The sequence below is a fragment of the Salminus brasiliensis genome, chromosome 22 (genome assembly GCF_030463535.1).
Source record: "Salminus brasiliensis chromosome 22, fSalBra1.hap2, whole genome shotgun sequence".
Classification (NCBI taxonomy): domain Eukaryota; kingdom Metazoa; phylum Chordata; class Actinopteri; order Characiformes; family Bryconidae; genus Salminus; species Salminus brasiliensis.
In genome coordinates this window covers 9,319,339-9,340,816 of record NC_132899.1, presented here as the reverse complement: position 1 = coordinate 9,340,816, position 21,478 = coordinate 9,319,339, and the positions used below count along the sequence as shown (strand labels likewise).

Sequence of the window (21,478 nt, the reverse complement as noted above, 5' to 3'; positions counted from 1 at the left end):
TGGACATAACTGGACATAACCTTTCCTTTAAGTGAACTGCACAAATACAGAGTACAATTTCGTATAAAATTATAAAGGAATCATTCACTACTCAGCAAAATTAAAACATTAATTGTTATTATGATTATTAATACAAATAGCTGCCTACATTGATTAGCCATAACATTAATACAGATAACACCACTACCTGCCACTGAGCTACCACACCATGTGGGAGACTGGGGTTCGATTCCCGGTCTGGGTCACTATGCTGCGCTACACCTATGAGCAGGCAGCATGTACCGCCAGCCACCAGCAGGGGGCCCGGCCAGCAAAATAGGAAAGCTGGTGGGGTTGGAGCAAAGAACTCCAAGCCCCAGAATTCCCAGCGGTAATCAACACTGACCAGGCCCACCTGTATGGTATGGTATAAATACACCCAGCCAAACACACTTCCCCGTCGCACCTTTGTAGAGGGGTGAACGGTAACAGTGGGCTTATATTAAAGAGAGATGTGAGAAGAGAAAAAGTGAAAAGAGAAGTGAAAAGAGAAGTTTAAGCTGTGAACAGAAAAGAGAAAAGTAGACAGCTGTGAACAGAAAAGAGAAAAGTGAAAAGAGAAGTTCAAGTTGTGAACAGAAAAGAAAAGAGTTTGTTGTTAAAAGAGTTTGTTGTTGCTTATGATCAGTGTTTATACTGCCATCTCTCACAGCTGTGGTGGCACAGTGAAAATACACTGGGCTCCCATTACCAGGGTTGGTAGTTCAAGCCCAACAGTCACTAAGCACACACCATAAGATTATCATTTCATCATAATAAAACGAATTCTGACTGCACTTGAGTCCAAACCCCACACCACACCGTAACAACACCAATAAGAGTTCTTGGACAAGACTCCTAACACTACATTGTCCCACCTCTGTAATACGAGTAACCTTGTAAGTCGTTCTGGATAAGAGCGTCTGCCAAATGCCGTAAATGTAAATGTAAGTAAAAAACAGGTTCTAGAAGTTGATGTGTTAAAAGCAGGAAAAAATGGCCAAGCATAAGAATCTGAGCTACAAACTGTGATGGCTGGACGACTGGGTCAGAACATCTCCAAAACAGCAGGCGGGGATTATCTGGTATGCAGCGGTCACTACCTACCAAAAAGGTGGTCATTGATAACGGAGGGTTTACTGCACATTTACTATTATGGAATTTGGCTGACTCTCATATCCAGAGCGACTTACATCAGTAGGCGATGGCAGCATTAGGAGTTTTTCTCAAGGACTCATGTTGGTGCAATGTGGTGTGCCTACTGGTCAGAGAATTGAACCCGTCTGCCACAGGGAAGGCAGTGTTGTTACCCACTATGCTGAACCAACAGTGTTTACTGACAGTACTTCAACTTAAAAAGGAAATGTAAACTAAATTAAAACAAGAACTCAATTAAAACAGAAATAAAAGAAATTGAAGAAAGCCCCAGCTAAAGAGAAAAACTAAAGATACAATACCAACTAGCCCTCAGGTCACAAAGCTAGCAGCATTGGCTAATGGCTATTGCTAGGGCTAACCTAAATTGAGTTGAATAAGACACTATATTATGACACCTGCTCATTCTTTTTTTTTCTGAAATCAAAGGTAATAAAGTTTATTGCTGGGGGATTTATACCCCTCTAGCCCACGCCTGGCATTAGGCAGCATGGTGTCAATAGGGCTAATGGATATCTACTCCAGAGAGTCCTATTCTATTGGCAGTGCTTCTCTACAGGGACTGGACAAGCTGTGTGCGTGCATTTGCACATCTGTGTCATCTGTGAGTGTTTTATGTAGTTATTTAGGTTTCCTGAAGAATTAACCCACATCCCTGAAGACGGTTGAATGCAGTTTGTGCAATGTCATCATACATTATCAGTTAAATCACATTTTCTTCAACATGAGACATGTTGAGAGACTGTGGTTGTCTGAAGTTAGCTTGAGGTTGTTGTTTTTTTTCTAAAGGGATTCTGGTTGAGTTGGTTGCAGCTTGCTTGTGCGCTAACAGCGAAAACATCACAGCGTCTTCATTTCTTGCCTTGCGGTGATTATGATAAGAGAAGATAAATGTCAGATGAGCTTTTTGATAGCTCTCAGGAAATGGGTCACACGCCAGAAATGCAGAATTTCAGCCATAACACTAGTACCACCTGCCTATTATGGAGTAGATCACTCTTGTGCCGCCACAACAGATCTGAGCATTCGAGGCATGGGCTCCACAAGACATCTGAAGGTGTTCTGTGGTATTTGGTACCAAGACAGATCCTTTAAGTCATGTAAGTTGTGACTCTACCTAGTAGGTATCCTACTCTGAAGCCAGATCTAATAAAGAATTAAACAACTAAACACTTTCAAAAGATTGAAAACAGATTTGCAATGTAATGTTTAAAAATGAAAGATTGAGCCCCGGGTTGTCCAGCTGACATAGGTGCTGCCACTATGATCAGAGGGTCTCTGGTTTGAATCCCAGTCATACTGCTAGCCATCGGCAGCCAAGGCCCTGAGGGAGCACAATTTGCCATGCTCTCTCTAAGGTGGGTTGATGGAACTTAAACTTCTACAAAAGGTCTAAAATGCTCCACCATGCTTTCTTTTCTGCCATTCATTAAGAGACTTAGTACATGCCTTTTGTGTTGTCTGTCCGCACTTGTTTGTTTGTGTTGCACTTGTGTTCTGTATGCACTGTCTATGTTGCACCATGGTGCTGGAGGAACGTTGTTTCGTTTCACTGTGTACTCTGTATGTAGTTGAAATGACAATAAAACCCACTTGACTTGACTTGACTTGACTTGCCTTGCGTTTCGACCCGCACAAGGTATACTTTTCCGGACACACTGATGCCCTCATTCAAGCTGCACGGTGCACGGTTGACGGCTTGCATAAAGATCGCTAAAATAGAGCCCCAGGTGTTAATTCAGTGTTCTTAGGAGTCAATACTGGAGACCTAGCTTTTTTTTATACAGTGTGGTCAAGTGTCTTTGGGTATAGAGGAAGTCTCTCTCTCTCTCTCTCTCTCTCTCTCTCTCTCTCTGTGTTTTTTTGCAGGGCTTGTGGGCGTTGCAAAGATAGTTTGCAAATACAGTACCATCACACACACACACTCACACAGCATGCGGTTCTAGTCCTTCAGGTTGGTCCCATAAAGTTTCCTTCTTTACCTGTATCTAGAGACCGTTCAGGTAGATCTTAGAGATCTTGCAGATGCAAGATTCACTTTTCTTTACTGTGATATTTTAGTTGTTATGAGTGTGTTATGAGTGATATGGTTTTGTAATTATATGATGGTGTGGTACGGTATGAATGTCTTTCTTCAATAAATTCTATATAGTACTGAAAAATAGTTCTTGGACTGTAACAGTGGTAGAACCTTTTCTGGTACTATATATTCATATTTACTCATGCTCAGGTGGTTCTTTGAGTTGTCATGTTTCTATATAGGACTTTATCTTTTACTAAAGAACCCTTCTTTAAGGCTGTCTCACGTTCTCTGTAGGATGACTGCAGGGGTGTTTGGGAAGCTGGGGGACTTGCTGTGCGGATGCTCCATGCTCCATCTGCTCGGAGTGTGTGTGCTTACCCTCGCTATGCTTCTCATGGCACGGATGCTGTGGAAGCGCAGGGAACTCAACTGCTTTTCCCACCCTCCCCAGCGCAACTGGCTCCTCGGACACATGGGCATGGTGAGTCCATAAGCCAAGGGTGTGTGATCAGTCACTACAATCCATTGACCTTCATGCTTATCATCGCTTTGTATCTGGAATGACTGCTCCGGTTAAAAACTTAACAGGTTAATTACCAGGGCCTAGTTCTCAAAAGTATCTTAGTGCTGTAGATCATCTTAACTGGTTAAACCCTTATGCTCCTGAGTGACCTCACCCAGGTTTAGTAGCTCACCAAACCGTGCTACACTTGCAGGACTGCACCCTTAAAAACAAAGATGGCAAATAGAAAGGTACCAAATCTCGGATAAGATGCCATAGAAGAGCCTCATTTGTTGCTCAAGCAAAGGATGGTTCCTCCGAAATGCATCCATGGCCCTGCTTTTATTTGACAGTTGTCTATTGATGGTCTACAGATTTTCATATTATAGGATAAATTATTATAGGTACCCTTATAGGGACCTTATTATATTAGGTTATTATTAAATGAATATGAATAATCTTAATAACCTATTACCTAATAACCTCTAAATATTAAATGAGGTACCTTAAATTATAAGGTAAAGGTTGTTGATTATCTACCACGTTGAGGTGAACTGCACCCTGTATCAGTTCATGTGCTATCTCAGAAAAAACAACAGTGCAACCAACAATAAAGGCAGCATGGAGCTTCATTTATACAGTGATAGACAACATTCACAGTAACTCAGTAACAAAGTGCTCCAATTCCACAGGCTGATGCATTTTACTTTGGCCATGAAAGGCTAACACATGCCCTTAGAGTAAACAGTTAACAGCTATTTTATTTCTGGATCATTTTGCTTTGTGGACAATTTATTTGGGACAAAAGGGGCCCATACACAAGCAAGCACTTTTGCTGCTTTTCTCTAGAATGATATACAGAATACACCCTCATTATGTTTTTTCTCATGTTCCAGTTTGGTGGGTATTGTCTGGATATTAATGTATTCCCAGTAATTCATCATTCAAATCATAATTTGAAAGGATTTCATTGAATTGCACTCAGCCATGTTCTCAGGAATTAGTACTGAGCTTGCACTTGGTCTGACTCCTGGGAGTGAACACTTAGCCTTTTATTGTTTACCTACCTTTCAGTTCCCTGGTAGTGTGCATGCATGAATGGAGCTTTGTAGAAGGCTTGCTTATGATCTGTTTGTGTGTTAAATCATTGGTCTTGTGTCCAATATTGTACTTTTGAAAAACATAATTGTACAAAATGGCAACCCCAACAAGTAAGCCTACCTAATAACCAATTCAGTGGTCTACTTTTCTGCTGAAGTCTCTTTAGAGGTTTTCAATGGTATGATGACATCTGTTAGATCTAGGTCTAGGCTTGGAGATAGAGCCAGGAAGAAGGCAGATAACCAGCTAACTCTGCTAACCACTGAACGAGATGAAATATGAAAACTGTGATCAATCATCTGGTACAGCTTGTTGTTTTATGTCCTCTAAAGACTTTGAAAGAGGCCCTACAAAGTGCTGCAGGTTATCTGATCTGGCTTATCTGATCTTCTTTGCATCTGTGCAGTTTGCATGAAGCCGAGAAGAAAACATGTCTAAAAAGGCTCTCAGTTTTAAACATTTTCTTGAAGTCTGCGCTTGTATCCTTGTTGAAACACAGGCTAAATGACTTGATTTGCCTTTTATTTCACTGCAATCTTTATCTCTCTTTCATTGGCTTACTAAATTGCAGCCTGCCTGTTTCAACCTGTCCGGTTGAGCCACTAAAGGAAGCAAAACAGTTTCGCAAGAATTTCACCAGACATAAAATGTAATGAGCTGCATAGATGGCTCAACGTTTTACCAGCTAGAGCAGTTCAAAAGGTGTCAATGCTCATTTATAAATAACATTATGAGGGGTCCAACACTGTAAGAAGCTTAGACAGGCCAACCTAAACTGATATGGTAACTGATTATGTGGGGTTTTTTGTCTTGTTTTGTTTTTTAGTTAATTTAACATAATTTAGTCAAAGGTTCTCCTAACTCACATTTGCAATCCTGAATCTCAGCTAAGTCGACAATACATGTTAAGTTAAGGCTCAAAAACTTTAGTGAATGAGCCACAGCCGAAGTTGCTTCAGTGTTGTGGATGTGGCCGTCCCCCTTAATCTGTTTACTGGTTATTCCCATCTGTCTCCCCAAACAGGGAAGCTTTTGACAATGGACCTCGGAGCCCTGCTGGGTTTTGAACTAATGATTTCCTCACACTTGATTAGCAGACAGTTTCCGTTCTTTCCATTCGTACACAGAAACGGACATGGGTTCACAGCTCTTGAGTGGTGCAACAGTCTAACTGCCTACTTGTTAAGAGGTAGTAGATCATAAGTTCAAATTTAAAGTCTAAAAATAGGAAGCCCCCCCCCTTGTGGTAGGAATATGGAATAGAGTATAAACAGTAAACATATTAAGGGGGCGGAGCCACAACCTAAACATCTTACACAGTATTTACTCAGTTTCAGCTGCAGATCATTTACTTGTGTTTTTAACAAAACAAACAACAAAACACTCTTTAATCAGTTTAGGTGTGTCTGATTTTGTACAGTGAAGCTTTTTGCTCACTAGATAGATGCTTCTGTCTTTCAGATCATTTTTTGCCAATACAGCACATTAATAAAGATGATCAAAAGGACTACCACAGGTCTTCCCTTTACTTTAACGATAGATTCAGCATTCTTTTAAATACAGTTTTGATTAAAACATAAAGAAATAAATATTAAACATGTAAGTGCATATCTACCATATCTACTACCAAGCAATTATTATTTACTTATTTGTATTACTCATTATTATAAGTTCCAGTCAGGGTGTTGTTCTAACTATAGTGCTGATCTAGTCTGTGTTGTGAATGACCTCAGACTGAGTGCTGATGACCTGTTTTGGTTCAGTTTAGATTTTGAAACAGCTTTTGGTTTCTTTTCATTTATTAATGAATAAATACATATGCAAATACATTATAAAATAGCACTTCTGTTACCTCTGGGTAATGTCACGAGTAAACATGAGCTCAGTTTTCACAGCTATGCTGATGATACACATCTATTTGCCTCTTTTTGAGGCTGACAATGATATATATATATATATATATATATATATATATATATATATATATATATATATTGGTATACATTAGTTTCTCTTCAATTAACCATTTCACAACAAAACAAAAGTTATTTAAAGGTTATTATTTTGTGCCAGTTATTATATTAAAGGTATAATAATAATAATAATAATAATAATAATAATAATAATAATAACCATTATTGTATTGTGATTATATGATCGTATTATTATTATTATAGCAGAAATGTCATTCAGCCACCGAAGACCTCTGGTATTTAAACAGGGAGCAAACTGCACAGCCTTTGGTCCAGCCTTGGACTTTTGATATCTCTCTGTTTGTCAGATTCGGACAGATGAAATAGGAATGCAGGAGGTGGATGAGCTTGTGAGGAGGTATCGCCACTCCTGTGCCTGGTTTCTGGGTCCCTTTTTTAACCTTGTCCGCCTTTTTCATCCCGACTACATCAAACCCCTGCTTCTTGCCTCAGGTAATTGCAATATCATGAATACACATATACAGTACAGTGTTAAAACATTAGGAGTCTAGAATTATGCTGTGGTTACCATCCATCACCTAGTTTACCTAACAGTCCTTCATTAAAGTAAATGAGGTGAGCTGCTGGTGGATCAAAATACAAACATTTCCAATCCAAAATTCATTTAACACTGTACTGTACAGTGCCGTTGCTACAGTTAGGCATTTGTGCAACCTCAGGTTAACATTAGTCATCATTATTTGTGTTGATTAGAATCATTTGCATAAAATAAACCCACATTAAAATTGACTCCAAAAAAGATGCAAAGCCTATTATTACATATTGTTAATAATAAATGTACATATTTGCATATTTTGGAATGTTTGTGAAACCAATGCATTCTTTTTACTTGCTTTGCAATAATTCTATTTATATTATTTGAATATATATTTTTTCCAACAGCTTCCATCACATTTAAGGATGAGCTTTTCTATGGGTTCATGAGACCTTGGCTTGGTAAACAATCTCTCTCTCTCTCCCAGTACACACATATTACACACACACACACACAAACATATATATATATATATATATATATATATATATATATATATATATATATATATATATATATATATACAAACAGGTAACCACACATTTAATCTATAAACACTATTTTAACTGTATGTTTTATATTATTTTATATTTATTTATTTACATTACACTAAAACAATTGCCACCACTGGCATCATTACATTGTATCACGTTGTAAAGAACCATGTACAGAACCGTGACCACTTTTGTAGGTGGTTTTTAATTAACCAAAAAGGGTTCCACAACGGTTACAAGTCAAATAACCCTTTATTAGCGTTTTATAAAACACTTTTTGCTTATAGTGTAGCTAATTTTTCTGCATATCACTGAAAAGCACTGTGTGTGTATAACAGGGCAGGGGCTTGTTCTGAGTAATGGTAAGCAGTGGTCTCGCCAGCGCCGTCTCCTGACCCCAGCTTTCCATTTCGACATCCTCAAAAACTATGTTCATATATTCAACCAATCCACCAGCATAATGCATGTAAGTCTGCAAGTATAACACACCCACACTACACACACATGCACAAACATAACACTGAGTAACTATGGTCTTATGCTCCCTACACTTAAAAATGACCATTAACTCCTCAAACAACATAAGATCTGCAAGTGGGCCAAAAGTGTCACTATAAACTTCTAGTACCAAGGAATAGCCCCACTAGTTTGAACAGAAGTTCCTGTAGTTATTGAGTAATACACCATAGTGTGTAATAAGCCTTTCTGCGTGAATGGGTTAATTAAATAAATCTGTTTACTCTGTGTTACCATGTTTTTAAAAAAGTACTGTAATGTAAACGTATGGCATGTAATTAAGTGTAAATGTCATTTGCAAATGTTTGGGCACCCCTGGTCAAATGACATTTATCAGATGTAATCCGAGGCCTTTTAGACTGAGAAGAGAAAACTGTGTAATATATTGAATGTTTGTTAGAAAAGAGGAACAAACCCACACAAACGTGCGTGTGTGTGTGTGTGTGTGTGTAGTGAGTAATGTTTATACAAGGCAAACATTGTGACACAGAGCTGCAAACCCCATTTGTCATGTAATTGCCATTGAGAATTGCCATATTGTTGAGGCAGAGTAATGCTACACTGTCCCATAACCCTAAATTCAACCATAACCATACTAACCCTAATCCTAAACCTAACCATAACCTCAGTGATCCACATCTAAACCTAACCCCAACCTCAGTGTCCTACACCTTAACCTAACCCTAAACCTAACCACAGTGACCTACTACTAAACCTAACCTCAGTAACCTACACCTAAACCTACTTCAGTAACCTATACTTACAACTAACCGTAAATCTAACCTCACACCTAAACCTAACCCTGACCTTAACTTCAGTAATCTACTCCTAAACCTAACCCTGACCTTAACTCCAGTAATCTACACCTAAACCTGACCCTGACCTTAGCTTCAGTAACCTACACCTAAACCTACTTCAGTAACCTATACTTACAATTGACCGTAAATCTAACCTCACACCTAAACCTAACCCTGACCTTAACTTCAGTAATCTACTCCTAAACCTAACCCTGACCTTAACTTCAGTAATCTATACCTAAACCTGACCCTGACCTTAACTTCAGTAATCTACACCTAAACCTAACCCTGACCTTAACTTCAGTAATCTACACCTAAACCTAACCCTGACCTTAACTTCAGTAATCTATACCTAAACCTAACCCTGACCTTAACTTCAGTAATCTACTTCTAAACCTGACCCTGACCTTAACTTCAGTAATCTACACCTAAACCTAACCCTGACCTTAACTTCAGTAATCTACACCTAAACCTAACCCTGACCTTAACTTCAGTAATCTACTTCTAAACCTGACCCTGACCTTAACTTCAGTAATCTACTTCTAAACCTGACCCTGACCTTAACCTCAGTAATCTACACCTAAACCTAACCCTGACCTTAACTTCAGTAATCTACACCTAAACCTAACCCTGACCTTAACTTCAGTAATCTACTTCTAAACCTGACCCTGACCTTAACCTCAGTAATCTACACCTAAACCTGACCCTGACCTTAACTTCAGTAACCTACACCTAAACCTAACCCTGACCTTAACTTCAGTAATCTATACCTAAACCTGACCCTGCCCTTAACTTCAGTAATCTACACCTAAACCTAACCCTGACCTTAACTTCAGTAATCTATACCTAAACCTGACCCTGCCCTTAACTTCAGTAATCTACACCTAAACCTAACCCTGACCTTAACTTCAGTAATCTATACCTAAACCTGACCCTGCCCTTAACTTCAGTAATCTACACCTAAACCTAACCCTGACCTTAACTTCAGTAATCTACTCCTAAACCTGACCCTGACCTTAACTTCAGTAATCTACTCCTAAACCTAACCCTGACCTTAACTCCAGTAATCTACACCTAAACCTGACCCTGACCTTAACTTCAGTAACCTACACCTAAACCTACTTCAGTAACCTATACTTACAACTGACCGCAAATCTAACCTCACACCTAAACCTAACCCTGACCTTAACTTCAGTAATCTACTCCTAAACCTGACCCTGACCTCAACTTCAGTAATCTACTCCTAAACCCAACCCTGACCTTAACTCCAGTAATCTACACCTAAACCTGACCCTGACCTTAACTTCAGTAACCTACACCTAAACCTACTTCAGTAACCTATACTTACAACTGACCGCAAATCTAACCTCACACCTAAACCTAACCCTAACCTTAACTTCAGTAATCTACACCTAAACCTAACCCTGACCTTAACTTCAGTAATCTATACCTAAACCTGACCCTGACCTTAACTTCAGTAATCTACACCTAAACCTAACCCTGACCTTAACTTCAGTAATCTACACCTAAACCTGACCCTGCCCTTAACCTCAGTAATCTACTCCTAAACCTGACCCTGACCTTAACTTCAGTAATCTACACCTAAACCTAACCCTGACCTTAACTTCAGTAATCTATACCTAAACCTGACCCTGACCTTAACTTCAGTAATCTACACCTAAACCTAACCCTGACCTTAACTTCAGTAATCTACACCTAAACCTGACCCTGCCCTTAACCTCAGTAATCTACTCCTAAACCTGACCCTGACCTTAACTTCAGTAATCTACACCTAAACCTAACCCTGACCTTAACTTCAGTAATCTATACCTAAACCTGACCCTGACCTTAACTTCAGTAATCTACACCTAAACCTAAACCTGACCTTAACTTCAGTAATCTACACCTAAACCTAACCCTGACCTTAACTTTAGTAATCTATACCTAAACCTAACCCTGACCTTAACTTCAGTAATCTACACCTAAACCTAACCCTGACCTTAACTTTAGTAATCTATACCTAAACCTGACCCTGACCTTAACTTCAGTAATCTACACCTAAACCTGACCCTGACCTTAACTTCAGTAACCTACACCTAAACCTACTTCAGTAACCTATACTTACAACTGACCGTAAATCTAACCTCACACCTAAACCTAACCCTGACCTTAACTTCAGTAATCTACACCTAAACCTAACCCTGACCTTAACTTCAGTAATCTATACCTAAACCTGACCCTGACCTTAACTTCAGTAATCTATACCTAAACCTGACCCTGACCTTAACTTCAGTAATCTACACCTAAACCTAACCCTGACCTTAACTTCAGTAATCTACACCTAAACCTAACCCTGACCTTAACTTTAGTCATCTATACCTAAACCTAACCCTGACCTTAACTGCAGTAATCTATACCTAAACCTACTTCAGTAACCTATACTTACAACTGACCGTAAATCTAACCTCACACCTAAACCTAACCCTGACCTTAACTTCAGTAATCTATACCTAAACCTAACCCTGACCTTAACTTCAGTAATCTACTCCTAAACCTGACCCTGACCTTAACTTCAGTAATCTACTCCTAAACCTGACCCTGACCTTAACTTCAGTAACCTACACCTAAACCTACTTCAGTAACCTATACTTACAACTGACCGTAAATCTAACCTCACACCTAAACCTAACCCTGACCTTAACTTCAGTAATCTACTCCTAAACCTAACCCTGACCTTAACTTCAGTAATCTACTCCTAAACCTGACCCTAAAGCTATACCTTTTGCCTTTTTTAGTTGATTTTGTGCTAAACAGTCTGTTCAGGCCTGAGCACCAGAAATGTCCTCACTAAGGCTCATTACTATTGTTGTCCTGTTTTAGTAAAAACGTTTATATCATTTATATATTTATATAACCTTTATATAACATTTATATTTTGGTAAATATCCATGTGTTTAACCCATGCAGATTATGCAGACTGCAATGTACTGTAGAGCAGAAGACAAAACAGGAAGCACAGTATTTAGAGATGTAATCAGTGAGAGTTAAGCAGTGTGCATTAGATGATAAAAGGAAGCCAACAGAACTGCAGTGGTGTGTCAGTGTGGGTGTTTATGTATGCGTGTGGATATTCAAATCTTCCTAGTTCCTGGAACCACTTTTCTCTTTCCAAACACTAGAGCAATCTCCCACAGTTTTGGTCACTAAACTGAAAAGACGCCCTAAGGGTGAATCAAAATGGGCATTACAATTTCATCCAAGACAAGGTTTACATTTCCTCCTTTTTTAATTTCCTCAATTTGCCCCAAAGCATTTAGCTGTGGAGCAGTCAGAACTGGCTTTTCTGGAATGATGGTGCTTCATCCAATGGGATGATTTGGGGGGTGGAGGTGGGGTGGTGATTATTCAACATGCAAACCTCATCAACGCCTTTGTAGCTGAATACAATCAGATCCTAACAGCAATGCTCCAAAATCATTAGAAAGTCTTCCATGGATATATATATATATAAATTACTAATAGTGTATTAAATAATGTTCTATTCTGTGTGGTTCAGGAGAAGTGGCGCCACCTGCTGGCAGAAGGAAAAGATGAGCTGGACATGTTTGAGCATGTGACCTTGATGACCCTGGACAGCCTGCTGAAATGTACCTTCAGCTATGACAGCCAGTGCCAGGAGTAAGTGTAACACACTTTGCTGACACATTGCTGACACAGTTTGTCTAGTCCCTGTAAAGAAATATTGCCAATAGAATAGCACTCTCTGGAGCAGATAAACATGACCTACTGGCCCCTTGCCTAATGCCAGGTGTGGGCTAGAGGAGTATAAAGCACCCCAGCACTGAGCTGTGGAGCAGTGGAGCTGTGTTGAATGATGGTGCTCCATCCAATTATATTAGGATGAGGTGGGGAGTTGGGGATGAGGTAGGTTTGGTTGGTGATCATTTATCATCCTGAGCAACACTCCTGTGTTCTTGTCGTAATCAAATCCATTATTTGAAAATAAAACAAACACAGATCCATTGCTCTCTTTCCCTCTGATAGAAAGTCCAGTGAATACATCTCAGCGATTTTTGAGCTAAGTGAGCTGGTGGTGGCAAGGCAGCGCTACATCCCTCATCACTGGGATTGGCTTTATAAACGCTCTGCAGAGGGACAGCGCTTCCGCAGGGCCTGCGAGCTCGTCCACAACTTCACCTCTGCTATTGTACAAGAGCGTCTCTCCCAAATCCACAAGCATGGACCTCCGGAGACCACCCAAAACAACACAGCTAGGGGCAAGAAGAAAACAGTCGACTTTATAGATGTACTACTTCTGTCAAAGGTGAGTGGGGGACAGTTCCACACTTCAGTTCCTTTCAGCATTTCTATTATTATGTTACATATATACATGTGTGCACTCACCAAGAGACATTCCCCAAATGTGCAACATATATTACTGTGAAATATACAGTGTTGCTCTCATAATTATTCATATTAAACCTACATTATTGCTACATAAGAGAGTGCAAAAAATTAGTTCAATGAGATACTAAATATCTAATATTTCTTATCTTGAGAGACTGTTTTAGCAATATTTTATTTTTTATTTTTATATTTCTTAAATAAAAGTAAGTTTAAGTATTTCTATCTAGCATACGTGTTAAGTGTTTTATACTACTGGCTTACTTTAATAATTAGCATTTCGAATTTAATGCACTAAATAAACACATTTACCTGTAAGTGGATTTACTTACTTAAAACAAGTGGAAAAATATATAGAAAGTTAAAAGTTTCTAAAATATCATAAAATGAAAAATACTAGATACTTAGATTAGGGTTATGGGTTTTTCAGATGTTTTAAGTGCAGATAAATAAAGATGATGTACATGCTTTTAGTGGATGAAACACAATGAAATGTGTTAAATTAATATTTGGGCAGGATGAGAATGGAAATGGCTTGTCCAATGAGGAGATCAAAGCACAAGCAGATACATTCATGTTTGCAGGTAACATGAGCTCCTGTACCTTTTTCATATGCATCTTGCATTTTTTTTACTTGTTGTTACATATCAGAAGCATGAAAAGGGCCTAATACAGAATTATGTTTACAAAAACCAATGTGAAGAACACATTAACCAGGCAAAGAACCATTTAAGCATCCATAGAACCACTTTTTACATTGCATTGCACTGATACCAGATACACTGACATGCCCTAAGTCATGGGACAGGAACTAGTATCATGTCCCATGACTTTTGTCATGTCCCATGGAAGCTAAAAAACACTGCACTGACCTGCAGAACTTGTGTGTGGGGCCTCCTGCACTGAATGTGGATGTGATTTCTTCTGGCAACAGGCTTGTCTGTTCGCAATGACAATTCTCGCTGGTGGTCATGATCATTAGCACCCACTATGCTATCAACTGTGGGTGGTAATGCCTTCTGTTACGTATTCCCGGTACGCATGTGACAGTTTGGATCGAGGAATGTTAAATGCCTGCACAACTTTGGAAATGTAATGTTCCATTCATCTGGCCCCCGCTATCAGGCCTCACACCAACTCTGATAACTCACATCACTTTGCTGTAAGCATGCTGGCCAGAGTTTACCCTCACTCACAAGATAACACCTCACAACTCATACAGGTGTGGGCATTCCCAAGCCATCCGCTGAGGTAACGCTTTAAGACCAGTACACATACTGCTAACCCATGACTTATGGCATGTCAGTCTATGTTAAAAGTTTAAATGACAAGTGTTCAATTTCAATAAACCTGAGTACACTACAAATCCTTACTTAATTATATTACTGAACTGCTGTCATTGAAGCAAATTCTAGCCCTGAATCTGCTTTCTCTGCTATTCTCTTTCAGGTCATGACACAACAGGGAGTGCAATTTCCTGGGTGTTTTATAATTTAGCCATGCATCAGGAGTATCAGGAACGTTGCCGTTCCGAGATTAATGATCTGTTTAGCAACCGAGACACGGAGGAATTGATCTGGTTAGCAACACATACACCACCACACTCTCTGAGACTTTATCACTTCATTACCCAGTATCTGGCCACCCCTAAATCTTTCCATTTATACACTGCTCTATTAATATATCTACGTAATGGCTGTAGTGACTGCTTCATGTTTTTCATTGGCTATAGGGATGACCTCAGCAATTTAACCTTCACTACCATGTGCATCAAGGAAAGTCTAAGGCTCCACCCTCCCGTAACCACCATAACACGGTACTACTCCCAAGATATGAGCGTTCCTGGGGGATGCACTATACCACAGGGTAATTCATCACTTTTTCTTTCTTTCTAACTACAGTAAAAGGGATTTCTCTAACAACAGAGCTAAGGACAGTATTGGGTAAAACTTTGCTGAAGGGCAGAATTCATAAGGCTACATGACATCTATATACGCTCATGACACTCCATGCCAACTAATTAATAGAGAGATAATTAATAGAATTAATAGAAATGCAATTTTCCTGAAGAAAAAGTTCAGACACCCTATGCTCTAATAGCTGGTATTTTCCCCCTTCAGTTAAACATTTCCCATAATGATCTACCAGTCTCTGACATCAACAGGGAGAAGGTTTTTCCCACTCCTCCATACAGAAGTCTTTCAGATGTGTGACGTTTAAGCTTTAGTTTTTAGACAGATGGTTTTCTTTTTTTCTTTTTTTTGAGCGCAAGGGTGCCCTCTTTACAAACGTGTATAGCCAGTCAAACACTAGGACAGAGCAGATGTGGTCACTAGAGGCTGTTGAATCACTAAGAGGATGCTTTGAAGCTGCACAATGAACCACATGAGGACATTGATGCCACTATTATTATTATTATTATTATTATTGTTATTGTTGTTATTGTAGCACTTGTGTTGTACCTTAGAAGATCATCCAGTACTTAATCAGTACTTAATAATAAACTATGGGTTACAAGTGACTTAAAGGCTCTGCAGAACCAGAAAACGAATGTCTGAAATAGCAGAAGACTCAAGACTTTGCAGAGATCTGAGAAAGAAGGTCTGACGGTGTGACAGAATTAAACCATTTCTTATCCACAGGAAATATCTGTCTGATCAGCATCTACGGCACCCACCATAATCCAGAGGTCTGGCCTAATCCTGAGGTGAGCAACTTCTCTTCCCTTCTTTGTTCTTTTCGTTCTCTTCTTACTGGTTCATATTATTCCCAGTCATTAAAGAACTCAATAACATGTTTCCTGCAGGTGTATGACCCCATGCGCTTTGACCCAGAAAACTCAAAACAGCGCTCCTCCTATGCTTTCGTTCCATTTTCTGCAGGACCAAGGTGAGGTTTCCTTATATCCTTATATTACGCTTATAAACATACACATACACCCAAAGACATGCACTCCGGCTGGGCTATACACTCAGTCATATCACACTCATACAAACACAGAACTGATGCACAGAGCTCTGATACTGTGTTCTGTCTCACAGGAACTGCATCGGTCAGAGCTTTGCCCTGGCGGAAATACGAGTGGTTCTGGCACTGACTCTGAGAAGATTTCGGGTTCTTCCGGGATCCAGACCCCCACAGCGTCTTTATAAACTCATCATGAGAACTGAGAATGGGCTGCCTCTAAAACTGGAACCCTTGACAGCCTTACAGTAGTGGCACACATGGTATCCTGTGTGTGTTCAGGACATATCCTTATTACGTTCTTTATCAAGATGATTTATGAAGATGTTCTATGTGGATCCTCAAAGGTAGAATGCTGAGTAAACAGACTGAATGACCCTGTCATTGGGAAATTGTCAGTTCTGTCCCCACTTATGCCACAGCCAGAAAACACAATTGATTTGATCACTCCACTATGTAAATGGGTCTAAGCTGGTGGTTGAGAATAGAAAATGACTACAAATTGGAAAAATTATGGGATAAAATTGAGAAAAAATAAGAAAAAAAGGAATTCTATTCATTTTAAATATACCTGGGTAGCAAACAGACATTGATTCAACCTCAAATTGTAATGACAAGGTGTGGTTTTATTGTCATTAAAACTCAAGGATGTGTCTCGAATCATAAAATCATTTGCTTGGTTAAATATGCCATGATTAAATGGCATTGATTTTATGAGTTTTTGCTTTTCAGTGTTGATATCCGATCAACACTGCTGTCAGAGGAACATTTCATGAGTATTGATATGCTAAATTAGTGATGAAATATGGTCAATTGAACATCTTTATTCATCATTAGGAAGTTGCAGTAGGGTGTCTGTCCCACACAAGGACTCTCAGACAGTCATTTTTTTGTAGTAGAAAAAATCTGTTGAATTCAGCTGTATCTTAAAGAGATAGGGTGATTCTGCCAGAAAGGTTTTGAAAATGTAATCATGTTGTATTAAAACAGTAAAACTTTCAGTAATGACTTTAAGTAAACGGGAAACTTTACATTTATAAAAAATAATAAGAAAAATTGTGTTTTATTACATGGTGGTTAATGAACTATCCTGCCATTAGTATACAACTATAACACACACTGTAAAATGTGGAACTGGGCAGATGTTGATCTAAATTTTTTATGTGGTTTAGACTGATGTCAAATATTCTATAGTATATTTTCACTGTGCTTTGTTTCAATCAAAGTATTTATTTGAGATGGATGAACCTAGTTAAAGTGATACAAGAAGATGGAACTGACTAAACGTGTTTTACAGTGTAGAAATTCATATGTTCATATACAGTATATGTGGGTTTTGTGGATTATGGTTGGCTTTATTGCCTCAAAATAAAACATTTGTTATTGGAATAAAATGAATAGATTTTTCTTTGGACCAACATAAATGTTTCATTTATTCAATATGTGGATATAAATGGATAAAATAGATGGAGTTGTATTATGGATTATAGTATTAGTATTTCAAATGTTTAATAAAATACGAAATAAAACTAAATTTAATATTTAAAATATTTTTATGCTTGCACAGTTTTGTTTTTCAAGTAGTCATGGTAGATATAGTGTTATTATAAATAGTATTATTAATAATAGAAATATATTGGTATAATAATAATATTATAGCAATTTAAATGATGATTATCAATTAAAAGTAGCAGGGCAGAGTCGGAAAGAAGGTTCAATGCAACATGGACTTTTGTAATAATGATTATCAATTAAAACTAGCAAAGTTTCTCTGACCACATTCGTTACTGTTTTCCAGCCACCCACAACATCCAACATTTTTTAAACAATTGTTCCAGAGGCCGGTAGCTCCTCCCTTTGTGTGTCACACTGCATTGTGGGATAACAAAGTCCATAGTAACAACGCTCAAAAAAACCATCGTTTATAGGTATGCATTGTGTATATGGGTATACACAGCATTGACAATTTCATCAATACTATATACTACATATTATGACCACCTGCCTAATGATGAGAATAACCACACTTGCTTTGATAACACTGGCAAGATGTCATGGCATTGGACTGTATTAGGTTGGAAGTCAAATCAGAAATTTACTCAGTCCGGGACGTCACAGATGCCACGTGACAGGGTTGGTGGCACATATAAGTAAGCAAGCACATCAGTAAGTTGGAGCAAAGTGCAAAACTGTCATCGGGGAAAAAATGGGTCTGATATTTCAGAAACCACTAACTTTGTGGGATGTTCTAGAGCTGGCGTAGTGAAGATGTAGCAAGAATGGACTTCTCGCTCATTGAGAGTCTCCCAACAGCATAACAGTGGTGCCCCACAGGCCATTGATGCCAGAAGGGGAACGACGACTCTGGCAAGTGGTACAGAGCACTGGACACACCACTGTTGAGCAGTGGCCTCCATCATCTAATACAGTCCATGCCATGATGTCACTCTAGTGTCATCCCGGCCAGGATTGGTTATTTCCACTGTTAGATAGTTAAATAGACCTTTGTGTATATTGTCTCCAATAGCAACACCAGCTGTATTTTTACAGCATTTCTCCATATTTTTGTACAATAAAGTTATTGTTTTATGATAAGTGTGTTTAAGTCACAAAATTAATTTACTGTATTATTTAAATCTTGCTCTTGGTGGTTGTCACAGTGAAAGCTAGCCAGGCTAAAGTACTGCATCCATAATGTTGCACAGAGAGAGGCCCCATATCTTCCAAAAGTAATGTTTAATTATTATATTTATTCACATTTTCATCATAAATGCTCCACAGATTTTGATGTAGCATTAAAATATATTTCAGTTTAATGATGCTGATGTTTGCTGCTCTGCTTTTTGGTGTCAAATGAACGCTCCAGGGTTTGACACACACCCTGTGTTCACTGATCATATTTTGTTTTTGTGCGTAGATATTTAGCCTCACTTTCCACTACCATGTAACACACAGCCAGTAATAAAAAAAGACCCTGCTTTATGGAAGTTCTCCTCTGGGAATCTTCTCAAATCTGGATCTCATAGAACCACAGTTCAAAATAGCCACAGTTCCTCCTAGTGACCACTAGAGGTCATGGGAAACACAGTGCATGATGGATACCATGATTAAAGAACAAGAAAGGTCACCTCAGGTAACACCACCAAGCTCTCTGTCTGAGGGGAAGGTGGATTGTCTTGTCAGAACTGGGAGAATGTGCAGGGTGGTGACCGAAATACTCGCTGTTCAAACATTTACTGTGGAAACATCTTTTGGCACTGCCCAGCAGGCAGAAATACGTCTTGGCAGAGTGACAAAACACTGACATGAGTAGCATCCCTCCTCTTCGCTGCCCTAAAAACCTCAGCCTTTCTCAGCCTCAGCTCAGAAAGCCCCTGTTTGGGTCCTCCTCCGGTCTGGATGTCCACCTCACTCGGCTTCCTCCTTCACTCTGCTTTCTTAAAATAATCTAAATTAACAGCTTCCCACAAATTCTTTACTGCTGTCCACACACCTCCTACAGTGGTTGGCTTTTTCCTCTGCACACATTTGCCAACACAGTCCCACAAGCTCTCAATGGGGTTTGACTCTGGTAACTATGTTGCCACAAAACCAACCCACCCTGTCACTTGAGGGGAGGTGTGGCATCTTGCATTGTCCTGTTGGAATATCCACCAAACAAGGAGACAGATGCTAAACATAACTGTATGACATAGGAACATCCGAGTAATTTGGAGAAACCTGGGGTTTTGATGTCTACAACACAGATATAGCCATTTTCAACCTACATCTGTTATATATATATTATATATATGGTCAAAAGTATTGGGACACATGCTCGTTCATTGTTTCTTCTGAAATCAAGGGTATTAAAAATCTTGCTTTTGTTGGAGTAACTGTCTCAACAGTCCACGGATGGGGATTTGGGGGGAATTGATTGCACTCAGCGACTAAAGCATTGGTGAGGTCAGGATGTTGGATGATCACCACCCCACCTTGTCCCAAACTCCCCAACTCATCCCAAAAGTATTGGATGGAGGACCAACCATCATTCCAGAGAACACAGTTGCACCTTTCCACCATAATTGTATTTTAGGGGAAAAAAAATAAAAATTAGGCCAAAACCCCTTCTAAGTCAGTGTGTCATGACTACTGTTTTTCAACATTTCACACCACATGTACCATATTTAACCATGAAATTTGTCAAAGTAACAAATCCACTTATATATTCTTGATTTGAGAAGAAACATTGACAATAAGATAGAGATATTTGCACATATGGGGTCAGTTTCCCAGACAGGGATTAGGCCTAGTCCTGGCCTCAATGGGGAATCTTTATTCAGCAAGCTGTGTAGTCCAGGACTAGGCTTAATCCCTGTCTGGGGATTCCTGCTCATAGTGTTTTAAGCAATGGCTCCAGTTGGAGCTATAGGGTAGGCATTCTGCTATAAGCTCTAGCCCATAGAAGCAGCAGTAGCAACTCAACTCAATGTGAGCTAAAGTAAAGTTAGCTGCTGTTTTAGTATTATATGGAAGACAAAGTTGGCTCTGAGAGCTGTCTAAGCCTGTGTCATTGTGAGAAGAGGAAAGAAGAGAACGTTCCTGTTACGAGGGTATTTATATCCCTGGCCGTGAGACGCGTCACGCTGCTGTGTGATTTTATTGGTAATAAGAACTTGTGACTCTGCTGGTACAAGAAATTCTACTGTGCTTCAAAATGCCTCTGGTGGTCAGCAGAAACCTCACAGAACCTTTTCACCCATGCAAGTAAACTTATGAATCAGAGCTGGTTTTGCTTCATGACTTGCTGTTTGTGCTGCTCACAGGATCAGTGCACGTCATTGTGATTTCCGTGGCCTGTTTAATGGCTTTGGATCAGTGGATGTCTTTGTGGTCTGGAAGTGCTCTAGTTCAATGTGCAGATGAGGTGTGGAGAGCAGCCTCAACTTATATTAATACTCAAAAGTAGCACATTTTATACACACAATGCTGAAGA

General features: G+C 39.2%; 1 protein-coding gene across 1 annotated transcript; it reads left to right on the top strand.

Annotated features, from left to right (window-relative positions):
* The first annotated feature begins 3,084 nt into the window (after positions 1 to 3,084).
* cyp4f3 (cytochrome P450, family 4, subfamily F, polypeptide 3) lies at positions 3,085 to 17,891 on the top strand. The gene is made up of 13 exons (XM_072666911.1): positions 3,085 to 3,127; positions 3,491 to 3,677; positions 7,081 to 7,225; positions 7,676 to 7,729; positions 8,161 to 8,288; positions 12,692 to 12,813; positions 13,180 to 13,459; positions 14,057 to 14,123; positions 14,989 to 15,118; positions 15,272 to 15,405; positions 16,182 to 16,246; positions 16,346 to 16,428; positions 16,581 to 17,891. The coding sequence occupies exons 2-13, from the start codon at positions 3,492 to 3,494 to the stop codon at positions 16,753 to 16,755; spliced, it is 1,569 nt and encodes a 522-aa protein (XP_072523012.1). The 5' UTR covers positions 3,085 to 3,127; position 3,491; the 3' UTR covers positions 16,756 to 17,891.
* The last annotated feature ends 3,587 nt before the right edge of the window (positions 17,892 to 21,478 follow it).

Coding starts and splice junctions, on each gene's coding strand:
- cyp4f3 (XM_072666911.1), top strand. CDS start 3,492: ATGACTGCAGGGGTGTTTGGGAAGCTGGGGGACTTGCTGTGCGGATGC. Junction 3,678..7,080: donor TCCTCGGACACATGGGCATG/GTGAGTCCATAA, acceptor TCTGTTTGTCAG/ATTCGGACAGATGAAATAGG. Junction 14,124..14,988: donor AGATACATTCATGTTTGCAG/GTAACATGAGCT, acceptor ATTCTCTTTCAG/GTCATGACACAACAGGGAGT.